The following is a 24,050-nucleotide window of genomic DNA, read 5'->3' on the forward strand; positions in this document are numbered from 1 at the left end:
TTACGAAAATCAAATTCGACCCACGTGTACATTTTGTAATATCTCTCATTTTCTTTCTTTGTAATTAAAACTATATACAGAAAAAAAAAACTAGCCTGACGTACATTTAGTTTTTTAAAGTACTACTATTATTATACATATTATATTATATATGGAACATATGTAAATATTTTTTGGATGAGTGTTCTAAATTAAAAGTATGTTCAACGCTTATGCAATGGTGTTTATTATTCTTTTAAAAATTTTGTTGTAAAATTAAAAAATATTTCACACATAATTGGAATAATTTTCATAATTTTTAGAAACAAATTTTAATTTTTTTCAACAAAAAAAAAAAATTATTATTTTTTTATATACTTTTTGTGAATGAAAAATTTTTTTTTTTTTCGCAAAAAATTATTTTAGATGAAATAATATGAATTTCCTGCGTTCATCCCGTATAGATCAATAAAAAGGTCAGACGCAGTGTGCGCATGAAGTTCACATTTTTCTCTCTCCCCCCCAGTGAAAAATTCATTCATATTTTTTTTTCTATCAAAACGATTTTTATTGACATAAAATAATTATGTTGGATGTAAACAAATAAATCTCAAAAGTTATTTTTTTTCTCATTTATTGTGAGTGATTTCAAGGGGAGGTGGGGGAAATGAAGAAAAAAATTTTACACTAATTTTTTATAGAAATTCAAAGGCTGACTCATCAAAAAAAAAGATTTTTTTTTTCAAAATTTCGAAAATAACAACATGAAAATTAATAGAGAAAAATTGAATATCATAATTTTGAGTTGGGGATATGTCTCAGTTTCTGGAATTCAATCAGAGGTGAGTAAAATTAAAAAAAATTTTTTCTTAAATAAAAAAAATTATTTTTTCTTTTAGAATTAATGATAAAAAATGGATTTTCTTTTTTTTAGTTTTACAATCATGAATTCAATGACGAGAGATTAGGATTAATTTTTCATGTTGCTCTTGTGCTATGCATTTTATTGGCACCATTGTATGTGACATTGGCAGGAACAAGAATTTCAATTCTCACCAGTTATGCGTGTCATATATTTTTTGTCAGCACATATCTTTGGGCAAAAACAAAATTATTATTAATATCGTCAGCAGTTCTTGGTTTGGGAACAGCGCTTGGTTACGTTGCACAAGGAAAATGTCTTGTTGAAAATAAAAATAGTGAAAAAATTAATATTTATATATCTAATTTTTGGTTTAATATTGAAATATTTCTTTTTGCATATAATTTTGATTTTTTTGATTTAATTAAAATGAAGTATTTTCAAAATATTTCCAAATCAACGATTAATGGAATTAATATTTTTTTTATGATTTTTAGTTTTAGTTTCTTTTTTTTAATTAAAGATGAAGAAACAAATGAATATAAATCGGGTGGTGTCGAATGTATTCCAAATAATGGAAAATTTAATGAATCTGAACAGACACAAAATAAGGGACCATTTTTTAATATTCGAAATTTATTAAAGACAATGCTTCATCTTTTAATTAGTTGGAAAATGTTATTAATTTGTTTTATTGCCGCATTTACGGGACAATTGTCAAATACAGTGTTTGATGTTAGTTATGATTTTCCAATGTCAGTGAGATATGGAGAAATATGCGGTGTTTTATTTTATAGCTTTTGTATATACAAGAAAAGTGATTCATTGAATATTACCTATGTGGGATATATAATTTTATCTATCTTCGTTTACATTGGTTCCATATTGAGAGAAATCAGTTTAAACAATGAACCTGTGGTGAGAATTTATTTTTATTAATTATTGAATCTTAATTTTTTTTTTTTTATAGATAATATTGTTATTAATGGGAAATATATTTTTACAGAATGTAAACAAATTCAATGAGATTGGCATATATTATAACAATTTTCTATGGATCATGGAAGCATTTTCATTTGGATTTGCAAATATTTGCTTTCACACACAAATTTATTATCTCGTCGGTATATTATTTCCAAAAATTTGTACATCAGCGTTTAGTCTTGTTGGATTGTATTATTTTTTCTTTGGAAAAATTTGTCATCATTATGATTGGTTTATATGGAGGTCAAAAAAAGTTTTACTTTGTTTTGGAATATTTGCCCTTATTGCTATTGCAATTATTCAATATTTTTATGTGAAAAAATTATCAAATTCAGATAAAAATAAGAAAATATTGAAAATTGAAAATTCAGAATTGAAAATTGTTAAAACATCAAAAACAATATCGTCGGAAATTAAAAATTCCTATGACGCTGCATTTAACAATAATAATACGGAAGAATTATCGAATATTAAAGTTGAAAATACAAATGAAATTAGTAAAAATAGTAACGAAGATAATTTAAATTAAGTACATTTTCTTTTTTTATTAAAAAAAAAAAAAAAAAAGTAAAAAAAAAAATAAATTTTCTTTCTCCACTAATAATGGAGAGTAGAAATTTTGACTGAAAATAATATCAGAAACTTTTGGTTTTTAAAAAACTTTTTTACATAAATGAATTCAAAACAATGTACAAAAATTATCTTCCAAGAAATTTGAAAAAAGTCTCACAAAAATTTGAGAAATTCTTTTCTTCCAAAAGGCAAAACATTTTTCATAATTTCAATTGATAAAAAAAAAAAAAAAAATTATAAGTGACAATAGAATAAAAAAAATATAGTTTTTTAAATTTGATGCTCAAAGTTTTTTTTTTAAATATATTTTTTTAAAAATAATTTTATATTATAATCACAATTTTCAGAGAAATTTTTAATATAATATACAAAAACCGAGTGTTTTAATTTTTTTAAACGTATATAACGCAATTATCAAAATTTCGATATAAAAATAATTAATCAGTGCATGTGAATGTTAATTGTAACTATCAAGTATACATATATATTATATCAATATAATAAATACATTCATGTTCTGAATATTTTTGTAATTTTCAAATATGTAAAATTACTTTTTACATTATCTATCATATTTATAATTAATATTTTTATATTTGTCAATTTTAACTGATTTTTATTCCCTGCTTTTATTTATACTTTTTTAAAGTATGTATTAATATAATATAATTATTTTTTTAAATTATAATTAATAGAAATAATAATAATAATAGCTAATTGATTTGATTATTTGAAAAAAATTGTTATTTTTAAAACATAAATTTATTTAATTTAACTATTTAATAAATTCAAATACTATTTAAATACCAAAATGTAAATACTTTTTTAATAAATAGAATAATAATAAATTTGAATTTGAAATTTAAATATTTGAATTTTTGAAACTGAGAATTATCATATGTACAAGTTGTGTAGAAGATTTCAAATTGTCCCGATAGATGGCGCATGTAGTACTAATTTTATAATTTAAAATATAAAAACAAATTATTGCTTTTATAATATAAATTTAATCTTGGTATCTATGCTAAATATATTCAATTGTTGTGTTCTAATATTGTATAATGTAAACACAACATTTTTTAGGTAAACATTAATTGTAATTTTATTATAAAACAATGGATTTTTTCTTTTTTTTTTTAGTAATTTTAAATTTCAAAAAACTTTCTGCAGTGAACGCAAGAGGGCGAATTTATTGCGCATGCGTAGTATTAATCGACTTCCGAGTCAAGTAACTGTCTACAATTGACATTTATTTTTTCGACATTAAAAAAAGGGTTTAAAATTGATAGCAGTTAATTGAAAATAGTGAAAATAAAAAAGAATTGTTTTAATTAAAACATGTAAATCGAAATGTTATTGAATTTGACTTCGTTTTCAATGAGTGACGCCGCAGCCATGTTTGTTTTAGTTTTCGGGGGGATGAAAAGTGAACGCTAGTGTGTGTCGTTTTAAATAAAAAAGTTTTGATGGTTTATTAGAGTGAAATTGTTTTTGAATGGCTGACAATAGTACCAATAAACTTTCAGTGATGGTGAGTAATTTAATGAATTATCATAATTCTGTTACATTCATCGAGTATTGTGTTTTCGCGGGAATTTTTCGGGTTTTCAGGGTCGTTGATATGCCGCCGCCACCGCACTTTCAAACTTTCGATCGATTCTATAGCGGCCGCCGTCGCCGGAGACCGCCAAACCTAATCGACCTATTTTTTTTTTTTTATTTATTTATCATTTTTAAATTATTTATTATTGAAATTAACAATTCATTGCGAATTTGTTTCCATTATATATTATTTCTTGAGTATACTAGAGTCTCTCTTCTCTTTCATTCTCTTCTCTTTCCATCCTACTTGTGTCGTATATATACATATATATATAACGAAAAACGTTCAGAGCGAGCGGCTTGCGGAGCATCGTAACATAACACACAAATCGATATACACTCATAAACCAACACAAATAAATGAATTCTCGCGTTTGTTGTGTGTATATTAACAACATCATGTATAGAAACTGATACGCCCCTTTTTTTTGTATCAAAAAAAATTTTCCCGCGCAAATTTTTTTTTTTTAGGGGAGGGGGTTAAATTTTTATATTTTGAAAATATCACAAATCTCTTTTTGATAAATATGACTAAATAAATTTTTTTTTTTTTTATTTAAAAAATCAACGAATTTGATGATTTTTTTTTTTTGCAATTCGACATATGACTATTTTTGGAATTTTCTGTATCGTATTCACCTTACTCATGTGTAATGGTTATTTTCTAAAGATAGAATGGTATTCTTGCTTACTGGACTGATCATATATCTCTGTATGAATTTTTTTTTTCAAATATGAGAAGAGATAAAAATACGTTCTTTTTGTATAAAAAAAAAAAATTTGAATTTTTCAGGGAATTTAATAGAAGAGAGATGTGGTTAAGAAGTGAACATGTGAGTCGAAGGCTGAGGGGACGTTTAGGGACAAATAGTGTCCAAGGATCAAAAGTTTCTGTAAGACGAGTTCAAACTGGTGCTGTGAGAAAAGTACCAGCTATCAATAATAGTAGTCAACGTGTTAATACTTCAAGTCGTTGCGGTAGATTATCACGTTGGAGGCGACGTTCACCAAATTTTCTCAAAGAGGTTTGTAAAATAAAAAAAATAAAAAAAAATCCGGTTTTAGTCTTATTTATTAATAATTTAATTTATTTCAGACTTGTAAGGAAAACGTTTTACATTTTGCTAAAGCAGCGCCAATAAGACGCGAGCGAGGACCTCGTCGTCGAAAATGTATCAAAAGATCAATGGTAACGTCAACGCCATTACATCGTTCTGCACCTAAAGATGTAACAATTGTAAGTTTATTTATTTTTTTTTAATTCCTCCTGATTTGAAAATTAAAGGAAATTTTCTCTTTTTTTTAGCCTTCAAAGTCAACAAAAGTATCGAAACCAGATGAGACAAAGGAAAATTGGAGTATCTCTACGTTATCAGTTTATCAAGCTCCGTTAACTATTACAGAATCAGTGAATCCCGCTTCTTCTCAGGATAATAAAATTTCTTCCAATGGTCTATCATTGACTGAAATAATGCCATCATCAACCGAAGGACCACATAACGATCTTTCGTACCTCTTGGACGAAGAGGGAAATAGAACCAGCGGTAATCTTTTTTTTTTTTTTTATCAAATTACATTATTTAATTAATATCTAATTAATATTTTTTCAAGCAGATATTCTTTCGCTACATTATTCAGCGTGTACAACAAATGAAACTTCCGAGGAATATTACAGTGTAATGCATTCGTCTTCAATGTACAATAATCGTTCATCATTTCCAACTGAAAGATATTTTCCAAATTCAAAGTTTTCCTTTATCAATAATAATGAGAATAATAGTGAAAAGAACATTGATAATGATGAGTCTTCTAAATATGAGTCTACCATGTATTCGAGCTCAAAATATAGCAATAGTATTTATTCAATTAATTCAAATGATGAAAATTGTGATGAAAAATACAATAATGCCGAAGAAATTGAAGGTGAATATAATGATGTGAAATACATTGAGGTTGGTGGTGAAGAAATTGTTGAAAGTTGCGATGTTGATACAATGGTGACACATGTACAAGATGATTGGGAACCATTTGATCCTTATGTATTTATTAAACATTTACCACCATTAACACCGGCAATGCGCGCAAGATGTCCAGCTCTTCCTCTTAAAACACGAAGTAGTCCAGAATTTAGTTTAGTTTTGGATTTGGTAAGAATTTATTTAAAAAAAGAAATTTTCAAATTTTTTCTATTTTTCTTATTTTTTTTTTTTTTATTTTTAGGATGAAACACTTGTTCATTGTAGTTTACAAGAACTTTCCGATGCGGCATTTCGTTTTCCAGTTGTATTTCAAGATGTCACGTATACCGTTTTCGTGAGAACTCGGCCATTTTTTCGTGAATTTTTAGAACACGTATCATCATTATACGAAGTGATTTTATTCACAGCCAGTAAACGTGTTTATGCAAATAAATTGATGAATCTTCTCGATCCAACAAGAAAATTAATTAAATATCGTCTATTTCGAGAGCATTGCGTTTGCGTTAATGGTAACTACATAAAAGATTTGTCTATTCTTGGAAGAGACTTATCAAAAACTGTGATCATCGATAATAGTCCACAAGCATTTGGCTATCAAGTAAATATTTCATTTTCATTCAAATTATAAATTAAAAATTAAATTTATTAATATTTTTTTTCTTTTTACAGTTGGAAAATGGAATACCAATTGAAAGTTGGTTTGCAGATCGTTCTGATAATGAACTAATTAAACTTTTACCATTTCTCGAAAATCTCGTTCACTGGGTAAATATCTAAAAAATATTTATTGTCACCAAAAAAAAAAAAAACGGGAAATAAATAATTTCCATTTTTCAGGGTGGAGACGTTAGACCGCACATTCGAGATCAATTTCGTCTTTTCAGTTTTCTACCACCGGATTAACTTAAGTAAAATTATATCCAAATCTCGACTGAGAGGCGAGAAGAGTATTTATCAATTTAAGCGATTGTTGGTCATTTAATGGTAATGTAGGATAAATATAGATTCTCTAATATGACGATTATTCGTCAAAAAGAAAATTTCCTTCTAAAAACCATTTTCGATCAAAAGAAAAATTAAATTTTTCTCTAAAAAAAAAAGCAAATTGCTTTAAAAGTATTTTTTTTTATTTATTTATTTATTTAATAAAATTTTTTCTCAAAAAGGGATTTTTAGAAGGAAATATTTTTTATGCTTCAATGGCAATATTTAAAAAAAAAATAAAAAAAAACGTTGATAATTAATTGCGAGGTGAGCTTTCAATGGAAATATTTTTTTTTAATTTCATGATTCAAGTTTTCTCTTCGAGACAAACTGGTTTTTGTTTCTGAGATAACTTGCATTTTTCTTTTAATTCATTAAACAAATGAGAATTATTCCTGGAGAAATACACACCTCGCAAAAATAGTAAAATATCATTAAAAATTAAAAATAAATTTACGTAACTTGACTATAAATTGTCAAGAATATGCAGAGCGTCATGTTCTTTAAAGCTTCCGAAATAAGCTACATACATATATATAAATATATATATATACGATATATGTTTAATATTTTAAAAGCTTTTTTTTTATATATCTAATATTAAGTACTTTATAGAAAGACATTTTTTTGTGCTATAATCGTAGTTTTTTTTTAAATACGATAAAAATTTCAAATAATTTTAAGAAAGTCACAAACTTTAAGTTTTACTTTAAAAAAAAACTGTTATTTTAATGAGATTTTTATTTATATATATCAAATATAATTTTAATTGAATTATTTGGTAAATATTTTATTAAAAAAATATTTAAAATCTCTCAAATTGAAATTTTACAAATATTTTATATTTCATTTAAATATTTCTAATGAAATTGAAAAAAAAATGATTACAAATATATTTAAAAAAAAAAAAATTATATTCAAAATATTAATACACTTTAAATATAAAATTTGAGAATAATTCAATTAACATTTTTATATTCTTAAAAAGAGACCAATGATCTGTGAGGATCAATTAAATTTTTATTTACGCACAATTTTTCCATTGCATTTAAAAGTGTTTTCCTTTTTTCTTTTCATCTTGTAAGATTTTAAATTTTACCGTGAATTATAAACGTGTAAATTTCATTTCAGTCAAATAAGCTTCCATTTTATTAAATTTTAACAATTTCCATGCACAATAATTAACAGAGCGAATTTTTATTTTCATTTTAGAAACCATTTTCTTATATTACAATTGAATTAACTTTTTGTTTTATTAGAATAGTAAAAAGTGATTCATAAATTAATTTTTTTTTTATTATAAATAGCAAAATAGAATTTTTTTTTTAATATCGTCACGCGCAAATTATAATAATTTTTTTTTTTTATTATCAATACCGTCACGCACAAATATGTGCTCTATACACATTTTGAAGAATTCCGTTTATAAGAAATAGGAAAAATAATCTCTGTAATCAAAAAAAAAAAAAAAAAAAAAAAAAAAGAATATATAGTATTAAAAGAAAAATAGTATTTAGGATAATTTCCATTTTTTAAAAAAAAGGAAAAAAAAAAAATATCTTCTATCAATTTATATAAGTTAGAGGAAAAAGCAAGTTCAAAATTGTAACATGAAAGCTTTCTATTCTGAAAATAGGTCCAATTTTAGATAAATAAATTTCTCTCTGCATTTTTTCTCGAAAAATAATAAAATATTTACAAAATATATATATAATGGATTCTATAATATAAATATATATAGTCTCGAAAAAAAAACGGTGTTTGAAGTGAAAATATGAACGTTATTCGAATTAGTCACTTTCAAGTACAAAGCAAAATTATTTTAATTTTGAAGCAAAAATTAAAAATTTATTTTCCTCTTTACAAAAAATGTTGATAAATTTTATTATGACAATTTTATTTTCGAGATGTATATATATGTTTTTTATTTAAAAAAAAAGACTTTGCAAATTAGAATTGGATTTTTTCTTTTTTAAAGTTAATTTCAAAGAAATATTAAATCACGTTCAAATGTTAATAACGTTTTTGACTGAAGCGCCGACAAGAAAATATGCCATACATTAATAAACAATTATATACATGAATATTTAAGAATAAATAAAAATAAAAAAAATATGCAAATACCTTGAGTAAAAAATATTTATCTGAAATTTAATCGAAAATTTGTCGGGACAATTTTTTTCAGATAAATATTTTTTCTTTATCATTATATATGTAAAGGTGTAAAATTGCTTAAGTAATTCGTAGATAGAAGTTCATAATCACAAAAATAGTCATTGACAAAATTGTACAAAATTCGAATGACAAATCATTGACATTGACTATTAATGAATTCAGCACGAATTGTTTATTATTATTATTAAATATAAATATAAAATGTAAATTAAAACGATTAAATCGTAAAAATTTAGATTTAATTTTTGAAATTCATTTTCTTATTACTTTTTTAATTTAGAAAATTATTATTTTTTTTTTCAACGACTGAATTTTATTTATATAAAAATACTCTCTTTTTTATAAAATGGTGGTAAATTAAAATTATCCGTCAATGATGAAACTGTCTTCGAAAAAAAAAAACTGCATTTTCGCATGGTTTTGTAAGTAGATAAGTTGTTCGACCCACCAGATACAATCACAAACTAAAGAATTGTTTAAAAGAAAAATTTCCATCGCATTTTGGTAATTAAAAAAAAAAAAATTGTTTTCAAGAAACAAATTTTTTCTTCTTCCAAGAAACGATGAAAAAAAAAATATATATATGTTTTTCTTTAGTTTATGATTGTCATCCTAAACGAGACCAACAAAAAATAAAAAAATAAAAAAAAATCGTTGTAGATGTTACACCTGTTTAGAGCACAATTAATTAGAGAATATTTATAATCTTGTCATGTACATACATCGCAGATGTTATAGAATCGTAAATGAATTGTAGTTGTAAAGGAAACTTGAAACTTTCGCTTGCAAAGAAAAATGAAAAAAAATTCTTGCAAGGTCATTTTTTTTTGTTCATAAAAAATGCAGTTAATCTACAAAAAAAGAAAAAAAATGTTTAATACTTTTCTATTTTTAATTCACTTCAATCTGTGTTTTTTTGTCAATACACATTACTCTATTTTTTCCTTAATATTCTTTGGCACTTTCTTTTTTCTTTAATCCTTCTCTTAAATTACACAAATATATAATAAATTTAATAATTCAAACTCTTATGTAAATTTTAAATTCAAAATTTTTATTATATATATATATATATATAGAAATTAGTCTTAAACGAAAAATTGAAAATTCGAGCTTAATATAACAGAGATTTTTTATAATAAATCCCTTTCGTGTTTTTAACGAAAATCTTTTGATTTCGCTCTATTTGAAAAAAAGAGAAAATTTGTAAATATTGTTGAAAATTGAAAATCACATTTTTTTATTTTGATATTTAAAAAAATTTATTGAAAAAATGTTATTACTGTAAAAAAAAAAAATTTCCTTTTTAGGAGAGGCAACAAAAAAACGCGCAAGGGATAATTTATATTTTATAATTAACGTAATTAGTGAATGAAAAAAAATTAAATTCGAGACATAAAAAAATGAAATGTGAAGTTTCTCCGAAAATAGCAAAGAAATGTAAATATTCTCAAAGCATTTTCAGAGAGTAGTCTTCCAAAAAAGAAAACTTGAAAATTAAGTATCTCGAGAAAGTATTTTGAAAATAAAAAAAATTATCTAGGATAGAGTTCGAGTTATTTTAATCCTTATTATTTTTGTATATTAGTTTAAAATTTTTTTAATTCTTTTAAAAATATTATTTTTCTTTCATTACGCTTTATTTATTATTTTTTTTTTTTTTTTTTTTACTAAAATTTGGAAAATTAAAAAAAAATCATTCTTTTAGAATGAAACATTTGAGATATGAAAATAATTTTTAAGAAAATTTCATTTTTCCAAAAAAAGAAACTATGTCGCAAATACTTTGAATTTAAAGAGAAAAATGTACAAGTTCAAAAATTGTTACGACTGAGAAAATTGTAAAAGACATATAAAAAAATAAATGTTCGAAATATAAATGTTTCTTATTTAATTTTGTAAATTTTGAAAACATTATTTTTTTTTTCAAACGAAAAAAATTGAAATATTTGTAAAATAATTTAGATTGGGGAATAATTTCCAGATGTTGGAGACAAGAAGTACGTAACTGACATTCGTTTCAATAAAAATTTATTTTTTTTTTTCGTTTCGAGTTGACAAATTTTTATTGTTAAAAAAAGCAATTAAAATAAATAGGAAAAAATAGTCTTTAATTCGATTAAGAAATAAATTAACTGAAAAATAAGTTTTCCGTTTTTTTTTTTTACTATTTACAATTAAATATATATATATATTTTTTTTGCTTTCAGTAATTATTAAAAGATCATGCGCTCAGTTGATTGTGATGTTACATGATCTGAGGTAGTAAATGAGCAGGTACATTGTGAAGATGTAGTGCGATCACCAATTGGAATTTTTTTTTAGTTTTTTTTTTTTTAATGAGTCGTGCTACTTAATTCTCGCCTCCAATTCTCTGTTTCAAAGATAGCTTGAGAGTAAAAAATGCTGAAAAATTTAATTTCAAAACATTATAATAATAATAATTGTATTTTCAACATGCACGTAGAATTTAACAGTCTAACTAAATAATTACATTATCATTTAATTTTTATTTTTAAATCGATGATTTTTAATTTTAATTCACTAATAATCGCTATTTTGAAAATTAATCTAATCAAATTTTCGTTACTTTTCAATGTCATTTAATTTGACAAAATTTAATAGAATTACTACTAAAGTTTATCATTATTATTTGCATATATTTTTTCACAGAAAAAAATGTAATTTACACAAAAAAAAACAAATATATTGTCATCACGTAACGAAAAATTGTTTTTTTTTCCCCCTAATCTGTCGTTGGCGTAAAATACCTATTTTCGATGCGCTTGCAAAATGTAACAAGCGTGGGATATTTATTGATGATATCAGCCAATAAATTTTTTGGAAGCGATGTTGTTATAATTGTAAACATATGTCCAAAAACTAGGGCATCCAATTCGTTTGGTCTGCAAATAAAACAAAAAAAAAAAGGAAAAAAAAATGAAGTTATTAAATTTTTCGAAAATAATTTTTTTTTTTTTTCTTTATTTCATTTGAAAAAAGAAAATTTAGACAATATTTAATTCACTTTTTGTCAATGAGGAATTTGGATTGTGCATAAAATTTGGATCTTATGTGGATGATGTAAAAATGGATTCGTTGGAATAAGAAAATTTCCATGAATCTTCACAAAATTTGTCAATTACTTCGAAATCATCGCTTATTGATTTTGCGATTTCATCAAAGTATTGCTCGTGAATATAATGATTGTGCTTCATTATTAAAGGATATTGTTTAATCGTATTTGAAATAGAGGGAAGGAATTCAGTGATGGTAAGGGCTTTCACATGTCCGTAAACCAATGCGTCCAATTCGGTTGGCCTTTAAAAAAAAAAAAAAAAATGAAAAAAAAAATGTGCAAAATAATTTAAAGTGTAATTAAAATTACAAAAAGTATATAAATATTTTTTTTTTTATACCTTTCGCCGAAAAAATATGTTTTATTCTCAAGTCGTTCAGATAGTGCATCACAGCAATTTTTCACTTCATCAAGAACTTCATCGAGTGTTTTATTATACCAGCCTAAAACTTTGAGTTTTTTTATCACTTGCGATTGTTTTTGCCAATTTAAAATATAATTTAATGGCCATGGATAAACACTTCCATATCTTGGTTTTGTGATATTGTTCAATGTATCTTTTTCACACCAACAAATATATTGTTCGGCATTAACAAGAACATCATTTACCAATGAAATATATGCTCTCATGTCTGCTTTATCGGTTGCTTCTAATTCATCTGATAAACTTGTGCCTTTTGAATTAATAAAATTAACAATTCCATTGAAATCTGAGATGACAAATGCACCGCATTCTATGAATGGAACACGTCCAGAGGGTGACATATATTCGGCATTTCTTCGTGGTTCAACTTGAAATTCTAAATTACACATTTTTAAATATGCTTGTACAGCGAGACAATTTGAATTGTCCGGCAATAAAATTTGTTCGACCTCATATGGTTGATACATTTTAATTAATTGCGGCCATGGATCTTGGGCTAAAATTAATTAAGAAAATAAAAAATCAATTTTTCTTTAAAAAAAATAAAAATAGAGAAATAATATTCCTAATTAACTTTAATAATTTATTTATTCTAAAATTTTCCATTTATCAAAATTGTGATTAAAATTATTTTCCTTGTTATATAAATTCAATTACAATTTTTCATATTTTATTTAAATTTCTATGACTTTTATTTTATTTATTGCATATGTTTTTATGAAAAAAAATTGTTATTAAATAATAATAATAATTATTATTCTTTTAATAAATAATAAAATATCTAAACAGTTTTAAATAAAAAGTGAGGTTATGTCTACAAAGGAGAAAACATACCAATTTTTCTTTTAATAAAAAAAAAACTTGAATATTTATAATTACCTCCAAGCTCCATAGAAATAGTTTCTGTTAACAATACTTTAGGCATTTTTGTAAATCTTGATAAAAATAATTATTTAATAATGATTTAAAATTTATGTATTATAAATATAAATTCAAGCCTTTTTATTTGAAAATTGATATTTGCGTCTGGTAAAAAATGATTTTTTGTTTTAATTGCATCAATACTATTTACATATAATTCATTTCAGTAATAACATTCTTTTAAACAATAAAAATAAAATATTTCTCTTCACACATCATTTTTTTTTTTTTATTTTTACTTTTTAGCAGACGAAAAAAACATTTCCAAAACCTAAATATAGACCACTGCGCATGCGTCAAGGCATTTGAACATATTGACATTTCAAATATTCGCGGGCATAAGTAACCAATTAAAGTTGTGTTCAGGTTTTGGAAGAGTCAAACGGAAATAGAGTCAACAATTTCCGGTAAATTTCTGTTAACTGTTTTTTAAAATTAAAATACTTTAAATGTTTTTTTTATATATATAAGAAATGTAAATTTACAGTCATTAGTGTTCAATAAGTCATTAATATTGATGCATTTAGACATAATAAATAAGTCAACAATATTATTAGGTGTCAAATATTTACCACAGAAATGCGAAATTTCTCTATCCCCAGGTGTGAAAGATTCTTGCAAATTTTTTGAAGTATCAATCTAAATAATTTAGTGCATTTTATCAATTTTTATTAAATACATTCAACCTTCAAGTGTTTTCCATAAAAAAAAACACATAACCAAAAAATGTCAAAGTTTTAGACCTTTTGTTATAAAAAAAATACAGTAAGAATAGAAAATGCGTTAAAATTTGCTAAATTTGAAAAAAAACAAGTATTTTATGTTACATACGCCTAGAATCTAAATTAAATAACGAAAACTAAAAAATCAATTTTTCTAACCTCTCTTTTCAAACCGGAAAACACGTCACTGAAAATTCCAGATTGAAATAATTTCATTGTCTTAAAATGTTGTTGGCAAAACATTATAAACAAATGATTTATTTAAATTATTATTTTCTTTTTTAAATTGAACCAGAAAATTTTGAAATTTCATCAGTTTTACCGCAAACGGAAACAGTGTATTATGACCGGAAGTGACACGTGACGTGCGCAAAAACGAATGCTCTGTGATCAGTGAAAAGGAGCTTCTTTTTCTTTCAAAAGTCGCCACCATGTCGAAGAGAGGTAGGTTTTTCTTTAATGATTTTAATCCATTAAAATCTCGACAGAATTTAATCATCCAGTGAAATAGAATGCGAATAATTCAAGTCTAATAATTCAAAAAGTTTCTATTCATAAATATATGTTTGCAGTGATATTTTAACGACTACAAAAAACAAATGTGTGTGAACTGATTGTGAATTTTTATTAAAGAAAATGTTTATCAATAATCATCAATTTTTGTCGATTAAGGTCGTGGAGGTTCTGCAGGAGCTAAATTCCGGATATCCCTTGGTTTACCCGTGGGAGCAGTTATCAATTGTGCCGATAACACAGGTGAGTTTATCATTTGCAAAAAAAAATTAATTCCCAAAACATAACCTCAAAAACAGAGAATGACACATTGTTTCATTTGATGCTTTTTTCTAAGTTTTTAATTAAAAATATTTTTGATTTTCTTTCTTTATATTGTGATAATATTTTTTCTGGCGGAAAAAAACAAGATATCTTAACAATGTTAAAGATAAATAATAAATAAATTAATACTAGTAATATTTTTTTTACACAAATAAATTAACTTTCTTCAATTGATATTTGTAAATGAATATTTAATTCAAGGGATTTTTTTTTTTTATTCTAATTAGGAAAATTTAGTTTGGAAATACTTTTTAAAGTATTTTGTAATAATTTATTATTTAACAACTAATTTATTAATTCTTTTGTAATTTTAAATATTTTAGAAGTAAATATAAGAATTTTTCGATAAAACTATATATATATATTTTTTTATGAGAAATAATTGTTGTAATTTAAAATATATACATTATTATTGTTTGTCATGAGTTGAATTTTACATTTATTTTTTATATTTGCAAAGGAATAAATAGAAGATAATTAAAATTTTTGTTATATATTTTTAGGAGCAAAAAATCTCTATGTTATCGCAGTACAGGGAATTAAAGGTCGTTTGAACCGTTTACCCGCTGCGGGTTCTGGTGATATGATTGTTGCAACTGTTAAAAAAGGAAAGCCTGAACTAAGAAAAAAGGGTAAGCATTAAAAAAAAATGAAATTAATTAATTAAATGAACGTTATTTCCGTTAAAAGAGATTGTTACAAATTAATAATTACAAAATGAGTTGTATAATTTAAAAACATTTTTTTAATTCTAATTTTTATTAAATATAAAAATATAAATATAGAAATAATAATTATTCAAAATATTCTTTCAATATGATCAAAACATTTCGTTTTTTGTTTTTTGTTTTTCTCCCCTATAAAATGTTTTTAAAGTAGATAATTTTTATTTTCAGTTATGCCAGCGGTAGTAATTCGGCAACGAAAGCCATTCCGCAGGAAGGATGGTGTCTTTATATATTTTGAAGACAATGCAGGTGTGATTGTCAACAATAAAGGTGAAATGAAAGGCTCTGCCATTACAGGACCAGTTGCAAAGGAGTGTGCGGATTTGTGGCCGAGAATTGCATCAAACGCAAGCAGTATCTCCTAAAATCGTCTTGTAAATTTATTAACTTACATAAAATAAAAAGCTCTTCTACAAATTTAATATGTACATTATTTTGAAAAAAAAATATAAACAATCTTATTTTAAATATAAAAACTTTCGTATTTTTCGACATTAATGATTTATATTTAAAAAGAAAGTAAATATTTCGTTTAAAAAAAAAAAAAAATTCAATTTTTGTATTATTGCTTTTTTTAATAATTTAGAAAAAAGAAATTTAAAAATTGGCGCGCAAATTTAACTCCAAGGAACGTATGGAATGGGGTTCAACCCCCTTGAAATTTTGAATATTTTTTTTGAAGCAATTTCTACGTACGCTCCTGATCAGCTGAGATGTAAACAAGAGAAATAGTATAGAATTTTGCTTTAAAAAATGTATATATAGTACAAAAGAAATGTATTTTTAGTAAGACAATTTATAAATCCATTCAAGAAATCACTAATTTTTTTTCTCAAATCAGGGACAAGTGTATGACGTCTTTTTAAATACAATATACATTTAATTATAGTCACCTTAGGTCATTTTAAGATATATTTTTCAAGTACGTCTCAAAATATCTTTTTCCTTATTTAGTAAACTCCTTCATTTTCTCATTAATATCGTCAAGAAAGTGTATAATTGTAGTGTCATTGTCGCAGACTTTAGTCGTTTATCGGACATTGATTGAAAAGGTTTCTAGTGCTTCGCAATTTTTTCCCAAAAAAAAAGAAAATGAATCTTCATTGTTCAACAATTTTTTTCTTTATATTTTCCACATTTATAATTATTCAAGCTAAAGAATATATTAATACAGAGGAATATAAAGAATTTCAAGAATTCAAAGAATTCGAAGAATTTAAAAAATGGAAGAAGGAAAAAGAATTGACTAGCAAATTAAATGTTGATCATGATGACAAGAGTAAAAGTTATGAACAAAGTTTATTATTAAGAAATAAATTTAATGATGACAATAGTGAAGAAATAAGTAACAAGAAACAAAAATGGAAAGATAAAAAATTGAAGGAGAATTATAAAAACAAAGATTTTTCTAAAAAGAAGAATTATAATAAATTAAATGATAATGATGATGATGATGAGGAAGAAGAAGAGAAAAACTATGAATTAGAAAATAATAAACAACATGGGGATAAAATGAAGAAATATAAAAAACAAAATGAACAAAAAAAGAAAAAATATGACAAATATATTGATAAAGTAAATCAAGAATCTTTAGAAAGAATTAATGAAAATAGTAATGATCCACCACCAATTAATGAAGCTGCACTTATGGCTCGTTATATTGTAAATCAAGCCAGTAAGTATAAATAAGGAAAATTAATTTTATCTTATCGAAAAATTCCAATGTTAAAAAATCATTTTTTTTTTCAATTATCAAAAACACGATCTACTTATTTTTTATATAATTTCAAAACTGCATTTTCTTTTCTAACAAAATTAATATTACTTTAATTTTAAAAAAAATTATTTTAAATAAAAGAAAAAAATTCCTTTATTTCAGTAAAACTATTTTAATTTCAAATACAACTCTTTGAATAGTAATTCAAGTTTTTAAATTATAAATTTTTTTTTATTACACGTCATTAGCATGTAATTTACATTGATGACTTTTTATCTACAATTAAACCACTCATTATGAATCATTTTACTGACACTGTTTTAAATGATTAATTCAATGTTATAAATTATAAAAAAAAAACGAAAGTATATTTATAAATTATTATTTTTATGGTTTATATAGTAGTATTTTTTTTGATTTAATATTGCAGATTGGACATCGGTGGCGACAATTAGTTCACGAAAAGATATAAAATTATTTCCCTCAGTAAATGTCATTTCATTTAGCGATGGAATCATTGGAAATGGATCAGGAATTCCTTACATGTATTTAACTCCCTTGGATTTTACAGCTCAAGATATAACCGTATGTAAAATGAAGAAATTTTAATTTAAAAAAAAATAATCTTTGAATTATAAAAATGTAATAATAGTATTATAATTATTTTAATTTTATTTAAATTTTATTTTTCACAGAAAGACAATCGAGCCAGTTTAATGATGACTTTGGCTCAAGGACGATATTGTATTAAAAAAAATTATGATCCCATGGATCCTCGATGTGCAAGAGTAATTCTTACAGGAAAAATAAGACCCGTAAGAAAAATAAAAAAATATTAATTTTCCATTAAATTTTACACGTCAAAAAAAGTATGAATAATTTTTTATTTCTTATCAATAGGTAAATATAAATTCTACGGAAATAACAATAGCAGAAAAAGCAGTATTTAGTCGACATCCATGGTTACAAAATATGCCTGCAGGTAAAAACAAAAAAAAATGCAAATATTAGTTATTTAATTATTAAAGAAAAAAATATTTAATTTTTAAAATTTTTATCCCTAGATCATCATTTTTTTTTTGCAAAATTAAAAATTGCATCAATTGCAATGCTTGACACATTTGGAGGACCAAAATTTGTGCCTGTTAAAGATTATCTTCATCCTCCAACACCAAATATAACTGAGGAATTTTCACGATTTAAATTACAAATATCAAATGATATTTTTGATAACTTTGAATCTAATAATCCTTATGTAACTCAATTGTAGATTTTTTTTTAAAAAAAACTTTGCCTTCGTCTAATATTTGTAAATAAAATTTTCTACCTTTAAGGAAAAATATAATTTTATTAAAAAGAAATTAAAAATATCTTTCATTTTTCAATAACAATTCTATAATTTTAAATAAATTTCTAATAAAAAAAATAAAAAAAAAAAAAAAAAAATATGTAGCAGGTACCCAAAAGAATAATTACGTTCCTGAGTGGCGTTTGGGTTCGAGTCTACATTAAGGGGCAAAGGGGCGGAAATGTTTTCTGCGTAGCGTCTTGTGAACCCCGCTTCCGTTGGATTCGGTTCCTATTGATTTTATACATAGTTTCACAACTGAAAAATCTAATTGTTTACTTCAATTTATCAAAAACAAATATCATCGTTGACGAAGGTCCTGCAAAATCGAAGAATTGATCACAATCACCGTAAGTTTTTTCCAATTTCTTCGACGAAATTACAATATTTTTTTTTGGAGTAAAGCTGTGTCTCTCCCTCTCTCTCTCTCTGAGAAACAAAAAATACTTCTCTTTAGCGTTTCGTCCATTTCTCTAAACGCCGTGTCAATTTTTTTTTTTATTATTTAATTTCTGATAAATATTGTACAATTCGTCAATTTATTTAAATGTAAAATATTCGAATATTATTATTTGCTTTGTCTCGACAAAACCATCGATTTATTTTCTACTTTACAAATATAATAATGCAATTCGTTATTGTATTTTTCTATTTCTCTCGACAAAATTGTTTTAAATTTCATGTAGAAAAAAGACAAGAGATCAATATGCGTTCTATTTAATATTCAAAAGTTTCTGACATTGCTTTTTCTTATTTATACAAAGCTTTTTCTTGAAAATAACCTACAAAATTGATTTGTGTGGATATAAAAATGAAAATAGCGTTTCTATATAAAAATTGGGTCGTCACGTTTTTCAATTAAATCATCATATCGACTTCTGTAAATAAAAGAATATTATGCGTATTGAACGCAATAAAACAACGTTTTTTGTGTAAAACTACGAGACATCTTAAAAATATTAAGATCCAATTCTTTCTCCGAAATTTCAATCGACGCTTCGTCTCGACATTGAATTTCCGACGAGAAAATTGTTATTATCAAAGCCCTTTTTGTCATTTCATTACAATTGTTGCGTATTTCAATTATTTTCTCATCTTGCAAAAAAAAAAAAAACTTGCGATTCACGACGATTGTTATTTGAATCATCAGGACCTCTATTCATTGTTCATTTGAAAATGTAACTTTCGTTTCACTATTTTAATTATTAAACTTCTCAACGGTATTTATTTTTCAAATAATTCTATATCACTTTTTTATCGTAAAGATAAAATGAATTTTTTAAATCGACAAAAAATTATGTAACCCTGATTAGAGAAACGATTTCCTTTATTTACGATATACTCCGATTTAAAAATGCACTTTTACGCTTCGTTTGTTCTTTGTCAAAATTATTTCTTTAAAAAAAAAAAACAGAGTCAAGAAATTTAAGCTACGATAGTAAAATAAGATAAATCCAGAAACTTGAAACAATATTACGCATATTTTCATCATGTAAATGACAATAATAGTTAAAATGTCACGTTCACTTTTTGTCTTCGTTCAAAAAACTTTTAGAGAAAAAAACCTATCAAAAATTAAACAACGTTTTAAACACAACAGAAACGACCAAAAAAAAAGAATAAAACGTCAAATTTACGAAACTGCGAGGATATTTCCTTTGTAAATTCAATTTTAACCTCTACGATATTTTTCAGCTCATATTTTATTACCCATCGAAATAATAATTATATTCTCTTGTTATTTTTCGAAAGAAACAACACAATTTCAAAAACTATAATATATTTTTTTTTTGCAACGAATATTCGACGATTTTTTAATCTTCTTTTTCTTAAAATTATATATTTTAAGATGTCTTATTTTAATTAATCCCAATTTTGTGATTTTATAAATTCTCTTTCTATAATATATAGAAAATATTCAAATCGTCGGTGATTTTTTTAATGAAATAAATGAAATTCTTATTAAAGCATGTTTTGAATTCATTTAGATTAATTTTAAATAAGTCCCGATTTTTTTTCGAGAGTAAAATTAACGAATAGAATTAAAATATTTAAAAATTATTTTTCCAATGAGATTCGTAAAATCAACGCCTATTTGTATTAAAAAAAAAAAAAAAAAAAAAACAATTGTACATCGATAAGAGCCGGATGTGTGTTATCTTGACAAAAATCGACGTTTTCAGATTTGGAAAAATGAACGCTGACGGTTGTACACGAGTCTACGTTGGTGGTCTAAATGAATCAATAAAGAAGGAAGATCTACAAAATGAATTTGAAAAATTTGGCAAATTAAAAAAAGTTTGGGTGGCGTTCAATCCTCCTGGATTTGCATTCATTGAATTCATGAATATGGATGAGGCAGAAATGGCCTGCAACAGTATGAATGGCTCTGAGATATGTGGTGCCAAATTGCGTGTTGAAATATCACGTGGTCGTGGCCGCGGTGGCCGTGGCGGTTCAGGCTATCGTGGTGGTTCACGATTTAATTCACGGGGTGGAAGCGGCGGTGGTTATCGTGGTAGCAGCGGTGGTTATGGCGATCAAAGTGGTGGTGGATATTATGCAGGCAGAGGTGGTGCCAATAGGTCACGAAGTCGCTATGGAGATGATTATTCAAATAGTGGTTATTCCACTCGCGATCCCTATTCACAAGACAGCTATGGAGCAGGCAGCGGTGCCAACAATGACTACTACAAGGACTCAGGTTCCTCGAGGTATCGCAGCCGATCCCCTGCTGGACGTAGCAGGTACAACAGTAACCTAATCACTGTAAAATTGCTCTAATTCTCAAAAAAAACCTTCGCGTTAAATATTTCACTATTCTCTCATTTTGATACACCCGCAAAAAAAAAAATAATAATAATAATTCAAGAACATCATCGATTATACGCGACCCTTCGAAGCCATTTTTTTTTTTAAATTGAAAAAAAGTTAATACCACCTTAAAATCATCTGTTTCTATTTCTCTCTCTCTCTCTCTCTCTCTAATTATAAAAACAGTTTATATTTTAATGTCCCTTGTAATGCAAATTACTTTTTAAGAAGGGGAATTTTTTTTTTATTTCTTTTTTTTTTTTGAGCATTACGAGAGATGTCCCTCCCCCATTCCCTTTATATGCATGGAAAATAAAGACACTTTGACAACCAACTCGCGGCACACTTTTCCGCCAGCTGGGGCGGTTTAAACAATTCCTGCAAGACTGACGAAATAATGTGAAAAACTATTTTGCCCTTCCATGTTCACAGTCATCGTCATCTGCGCGAATGCACGTAAAACAACTAGAATGCTACGTTCCCAATCTGAAGTGCGGGACCAATCAACCCCGCGCCTAGATGACTACTCTGTCCAATCTTCACAGCAACGTGTACATAATTATTTTTTTTTTCTCTCTATTAACTACTTATTTACTAATTGTCGATTATGAAAACAAAAAAAAAACAAAAAAAAAATGATTTCTATACCCAATTGTATTGCCGCAAAAAAAAAAAAGAAAAATAATCTGGTTTACAGGCTGCTCACGTTGCCAAAAAGAAAATTTTGTCCCATTACACACAATTCTAATAAAAAAAAAAAAAATTAATAATATGAAATTTCCTTAAATTGAAATACGATTTTTTTCTTTATTGGGAAAATTGTTTGTTCGAAAATAAAATTTCTCCTTCTTGCAAGGAAGAAATCCAAATTAAAAAGAAAATTTATATTCGAAAAAAAATTATTTTTCAAATAAACAAAATTTCTTCCAAAGAAAATTTGTTTCTAAACTTTCGAAAACAAAGAAAACATTTTTTTTTTCTACAGCAAAAACGAATGAATTTTCTCGAATTAAAATTCGTTTCAAATAAAATTTTCTAAATTAATTTCAAAAAGTCAAAAAAATTATTTTTGCAAAAAAAAAATATATCACTTTTTTTTTTCGCAAAAATGTCGGAAAAATTACAATTTTTTAAACAAACTTTTTCCCACATTAGAAAATAATACCATTTTTTTTTCAATTTAAACATTTTCCTAAAAAAATTCACTTCTTTTTTTTCTCTCTCATAATAATAATAATAATAATAATAATAATAATAATAATAATAAAAACACATTCCATCAAAAATTGGAATGGGAACAAAAAAACTTTTTTTTAGAAAAACAAAAGTTCAGACTTTTTTATACAAAATAAAAATCTTAGCGCTACGTGCAATCTGTAGGCCACAATTATGCATTTAAACAAAAAAAAAAAAAAAAAAAAAAAATATTATCTGGAAAAAATAGAAAAATGATAAAGGAAAAAAAAAAAAAATGTGTGTGAAAAATATTAAAAACAGACTTTTGAAATTTGTTCCCCCCCCCTTTTTTTCTCATAAACAATTATCATCGCAATGAATTACGTTTATCTTTAGAAAACAACGATATTTTATTTACAAAAAAAAAAAAGAAAGAAAAATGTTAATTTGGATTTTGGAAAAAAAATCTCAATGCCCACCCTGCCTGCTTTTCTGCCTGTCCGCCTTCAACATCTGCTTGCTTGTGTCTTGTGTTGTTAAAAAGAAAAAAAGAAAGAAACAAGAAAAATTGAAAATTAACATTACTAATTGGGGAAAATCATTTCATATAATAGAAGCTCAATGTATAATTTAACGCAAAAAAGAAAAAAAAAAAAATTTAGAGAGAGCAAATTAATGACCGTTTTTTCGCTGAATTCGCGAAAATAAAAGTTTACATGCAAAGAGGGTTTCCCCCCCTCTCCCTAATTGCAACATTTTATTTTATTATTATTTATTTTTTTTTTTTTCATTGAAAAAAATCATTTTTTCTTATTCCCCCCTTCCCCCTGGCAAATCCCGGAATTCACACCATGCGTTTCTCATTTAAAAATGTGTATATTTTATTTTGTATATTTGTAATCGATTGTGATTACGATTAATTGTGTAGTGATTTATATTGTTTATATAAATAAATATATATATATTATATTATAATGTTTCTATTGCCAGGGATGAACATTTTTAGATAAATGTATTTTGAAAGAAAAAACGAAAAGATTTTTGATTTCGTGGGAATTTTTTTTTTTTTTTTTTTAGTTTAGATAAGAGTTTCTTAATGATTCATTTAATTGAATCGGAGAGTGTACTAGTATATAAAATGCTTAA

The 24,050-nt window shown here is 25.0% G+C and overlaps 6 protein-coding genes across 9 annotated transcripts; 5 read left to right on the forward strand and 1 right to left on the reverse strand.

Moving 5' to 3' along the window:
• The first annotated feature begins 473 nt into the window (after positions 1–473).
• Positions 474–2,831, forward strand: LOC127287170 (uncharacterized). The gene is made up of 3 exons (XM_051313968.1): positions 474–821; positions 914–1,759; positions 1,848–2,831. Exons 1-3 carry the CDS (start codon positions 744–746, stop codon positions 2,352–2,354), a joined length of 1,431 nt encoding a protein of 476 aa, XP_051169925.1. The 5' UTR covers positions 474–743; the 3' UTR covers positions 2,355–2,831.
• An 810-nt stretch (positions 2,832–3,641) lies between these two features.
• LOC127287173 (CTD small phosphatase-like protein 2) lies at positions 3,642–8,449 on the forward strand. Its single transcript, XM_051313971.1, has 8 exons — positions 3,642–3,929; positions 4,794–5,025; positions 5,097–5,237; positions 5,307–5,544; positions 5,615–6,147; positions 6,221–6,577; positions 6,649–6,744; positions 6,817–8,449. The coding sequence occupies exons 2-8, from the start codon at positions 4,813–4,815 to the stop codon at positions 6,880–6,882; spliced, it is 1,644 nt and encodes a 547-aa protein (XP_051169928.1). The 5' UTR covers positions 3,642–3,929; positions 4,794–4,812; the 3' UTR covers positions 6,883–8,449.
• Positions 8,450–8,500: 51 nt separating this feature from the next.
• Positions 8,501–13,814, reverse strand: LOC127287174 (metaxin-2-like). 3 transcript variants are annotated; one of them, XM_051313974.1, is made up of 4 exons: positions 13,521–13,814; positions 12,558–13,137; positions 11,910–12,044; positions 8,501–11,544 (listed from the first exon to the last, which is right to left on the reverse strand). In XM_051313974.1, the coding sequence occupies exons 1-4, from the start codon at positions 13,564–13,566 to the stop codon at positions 11,475–11,477; spliced, it is 831 nt and encodes a 276-aa protein (XP_051169931.1). In that variant the 5' UTR covers positions 13,567–13,814; the 3' UTR covers positions 8,501–11,474. The 3 variants fall into 3 exon arrangements, with proteins under 3 accessions (XP_051169931.1, XP_051169932.1, XP_051169929.1); XM_051313975.1 differs by lacking the exon at positions 8,501–11,544 and having other exon boundaries at positions 11,553–12,044; positions 13,521–13,813; XM_051313972.1 differs by lacking the exons at positions 8,501–11,544; positions 11,910–12,044 and adding an exon at positions 12,080–12,459 and having other exon boundaries at positions 13,521–13,812.
• A 771-nt stretch (positions 13,815–14,585) lies between these two features.
• Positions 14,586–16,271, forward strand: LOC127287183 (60S ribosomal protein L23). The gene is made up of 4 exons (XM_051313987.1): positions 14,586–14,728; positions 14,957–15,040; positions 15,625–15,753; positions 16,018–16,271. The coding sequence occupies exons 1-4, from the start codon at positions 14,716–14,718 to the stop codon at positions 16,212–16,214; spliced, it is 423 nt and encodes a 140-aa protein (XP_051169944.1). The 5' UTR covers positions 14,586–14,715; the 3' UTR covers positions 16,215–16,271.
• A 295-nt stretch (positions 16,272–16,566) lies between these two features.
• LOC127287178 (uncharacterized) lies at positions 16,567–18,872 on the forward strand. The gene is made up of 5 exons (XM_051313982.1): positions 16,567–17,524; positions 17,997–18,151; positions 18,262–18,381; positions 18,467–18,548; positions 18,631–18,872. The coding sequence occupies exons 1-5, from the start codon at positions 16,942–16,944 to the stop codon at positions 18,834–18,836; spliced, it is 1,146 nt and encodes a 381-aa protein (XP_051169939.1). The 5' UTR covers positions 16,567–16,941; the 3' UTR covers positions 18,837–18,872.
• Positions 18,873–19,090: 218 nt separating this feature from the next.
• On the forward strand, positions 19,091–23,344 carry LOC127287181 (RNA-binding protein Rsf1-like). Of its 2 annotated transcripts, XM_051313986.1 has the most exons (3): positions 19,092–19,264; positions 21,098–21,661; positions 22,161–23,344. In XM_051313986.1, exons 2-3 carry the CDS (start codon positions 21,108–21,110, stop codon positions 22,186–22,188), a joined length of 582 nt encoding a protein of 193 aa, XP_051169943.1. In that variant the 5' UTR covers positions 19,092–19,264; positions 21,098–21,107; the 3' UTR covers positions 22,189–23,344. The 2 variants fall into 2 exon arrangements, with proteins under 2 accessions (XP_051169942.1, XP_051169943.1); XM_051313985.1 differs by having other exon boundaries at positions 19,091–19,264; positions 21,098–23,344.
• The last annotated feature ends 706 nt before the right edge of the window (positions 23,345–24,050 follow it).

This window comes from Leptopilina boulardi, unplaced genomic scaffold (genome assembly GCF_019393585.1).
Source record: "Leptopilina boulardi isolate dan_hultmark-lab unplaced genomic scaffold, ZJU_Lbou_2.1 LbouV2_368, whole genome shotgun sequence".
Classification (NCBI taxonomy): Eukaryota; Metazoa; Arthropoda; class Insecta; order Hymenoptera; family Figitidae; genus Leptopilina; species Leptopilina boulardi.

Excerpts from the sequence above, each read along its gene's own strand:
- LOC127287170 (XM_051313968.1), top strand. The coding sequence starts at position 744 with ATGAAAATTAATAGAGAAAAATTGAATATCATAATTTTGAGTTGGGGA. Across the intron at positions 822-913 it reads TTTCTGGAATTCAATCAGAG|TTTTACAATCATGAATTCAA; the intron begins GTGAGTAAAATT and ends TCTTTTTTTTAG. Across the intron at positions 1,760-1,847 it reads GTTTAAACAATGAACCTGTG|AATGTAAACAAATTCAATGA; the intron begins GTGAGAATTTAT and ends ATATTTTTACAG.
- LOC127287173 (XM_051313971.1), top strand. The coding sequence starts at position 4,813 with ATGTGGTTAAGAAGTGAACATGTGAGTCGAAGGCTGAGGGGACGTTTA. Across the intron at positions 5,238-5,306 it reads CACCTAAAGATGTAACAATT|CCTTCAAAGTCAACAAAAGT; the intron begins GTAAGTTTATTT and ends TCTTTTTTTTAG. Across the intron at positions 6,578-6,648 it reads CACAAGCATTTGGCTATCAA|TTGGAAAATGGAATACCAAT; the intron begins GTAAATATTTCA and ends TTCTTTTTACAG.
- LOC127287174 (XM_051313972.1), bottom strand. The coding sequence starts at position 13,566 with ATGCCTAAAGTATTGTTAACAGAAACTATTTCTATGGAGCTTGGAG. Across the intron at positions 13,138-13,520 it reads TATTTCTATGGAGCTTGGAG|CCCAAGATCCATGGCCGCAA; the intron begins GTAATTATAAAT and ends AATTAATTTTAG. Across the intron at positions 12,460-12,557 it reads ACATATTTTTTCGGCGAAAG|GCCAACCGAATTGGACGCAT; the intron begins GTATAAAAAAAA and ends TTTTTTTTAAAG.
- LOC127287183 (XM_051313987.1), top strand. Across the intron at positions 15,041-15,624 it reads CAATTGTGCCGATAACACAG|GAGCAAAAAATCTCTATGTT; the intron begins GTGAGTTTATCA and ends ATATATTTTTAG. Across the intron at positions 15,754-16,017 it reads GCCTGAACTAAGAAAAAAGG|TTATGCCAGCGGTAGTAATT; the intron begins GTAAGCATTAAA and ends TTTTATTTTCAG.
- LOC127287178 (XM_051313982.1), top strand. The coding sequence starts at position 16,942 with ATGAATCTTCATTGTTCAACAATTTTTTTCTTTATATTTTCCACATTT. Across the intron at positions 17,525-17,996 it reads TTATATTGTAAATCAAGCCA|ATTGGACATCGGTGGCGACA; the intron begins GTAAGTATAAAT and ends TTAATATTGCAG. Across the intron at positions 18,549-18,630 it reads GTTACAAAATATGCCTGCAG|ATCATCATTTTTTTTTTGCA; the intron begins GTAAAAACAAAA and ends TTTTATCCCTAG.
- LOC127287181 (XM_051313985.1), top strand. The coding sequence starts at position 21,108 with ATGAACGCTGACGGTTGTACACGAGTCTACGTTGGTGGTCTAAATGAA.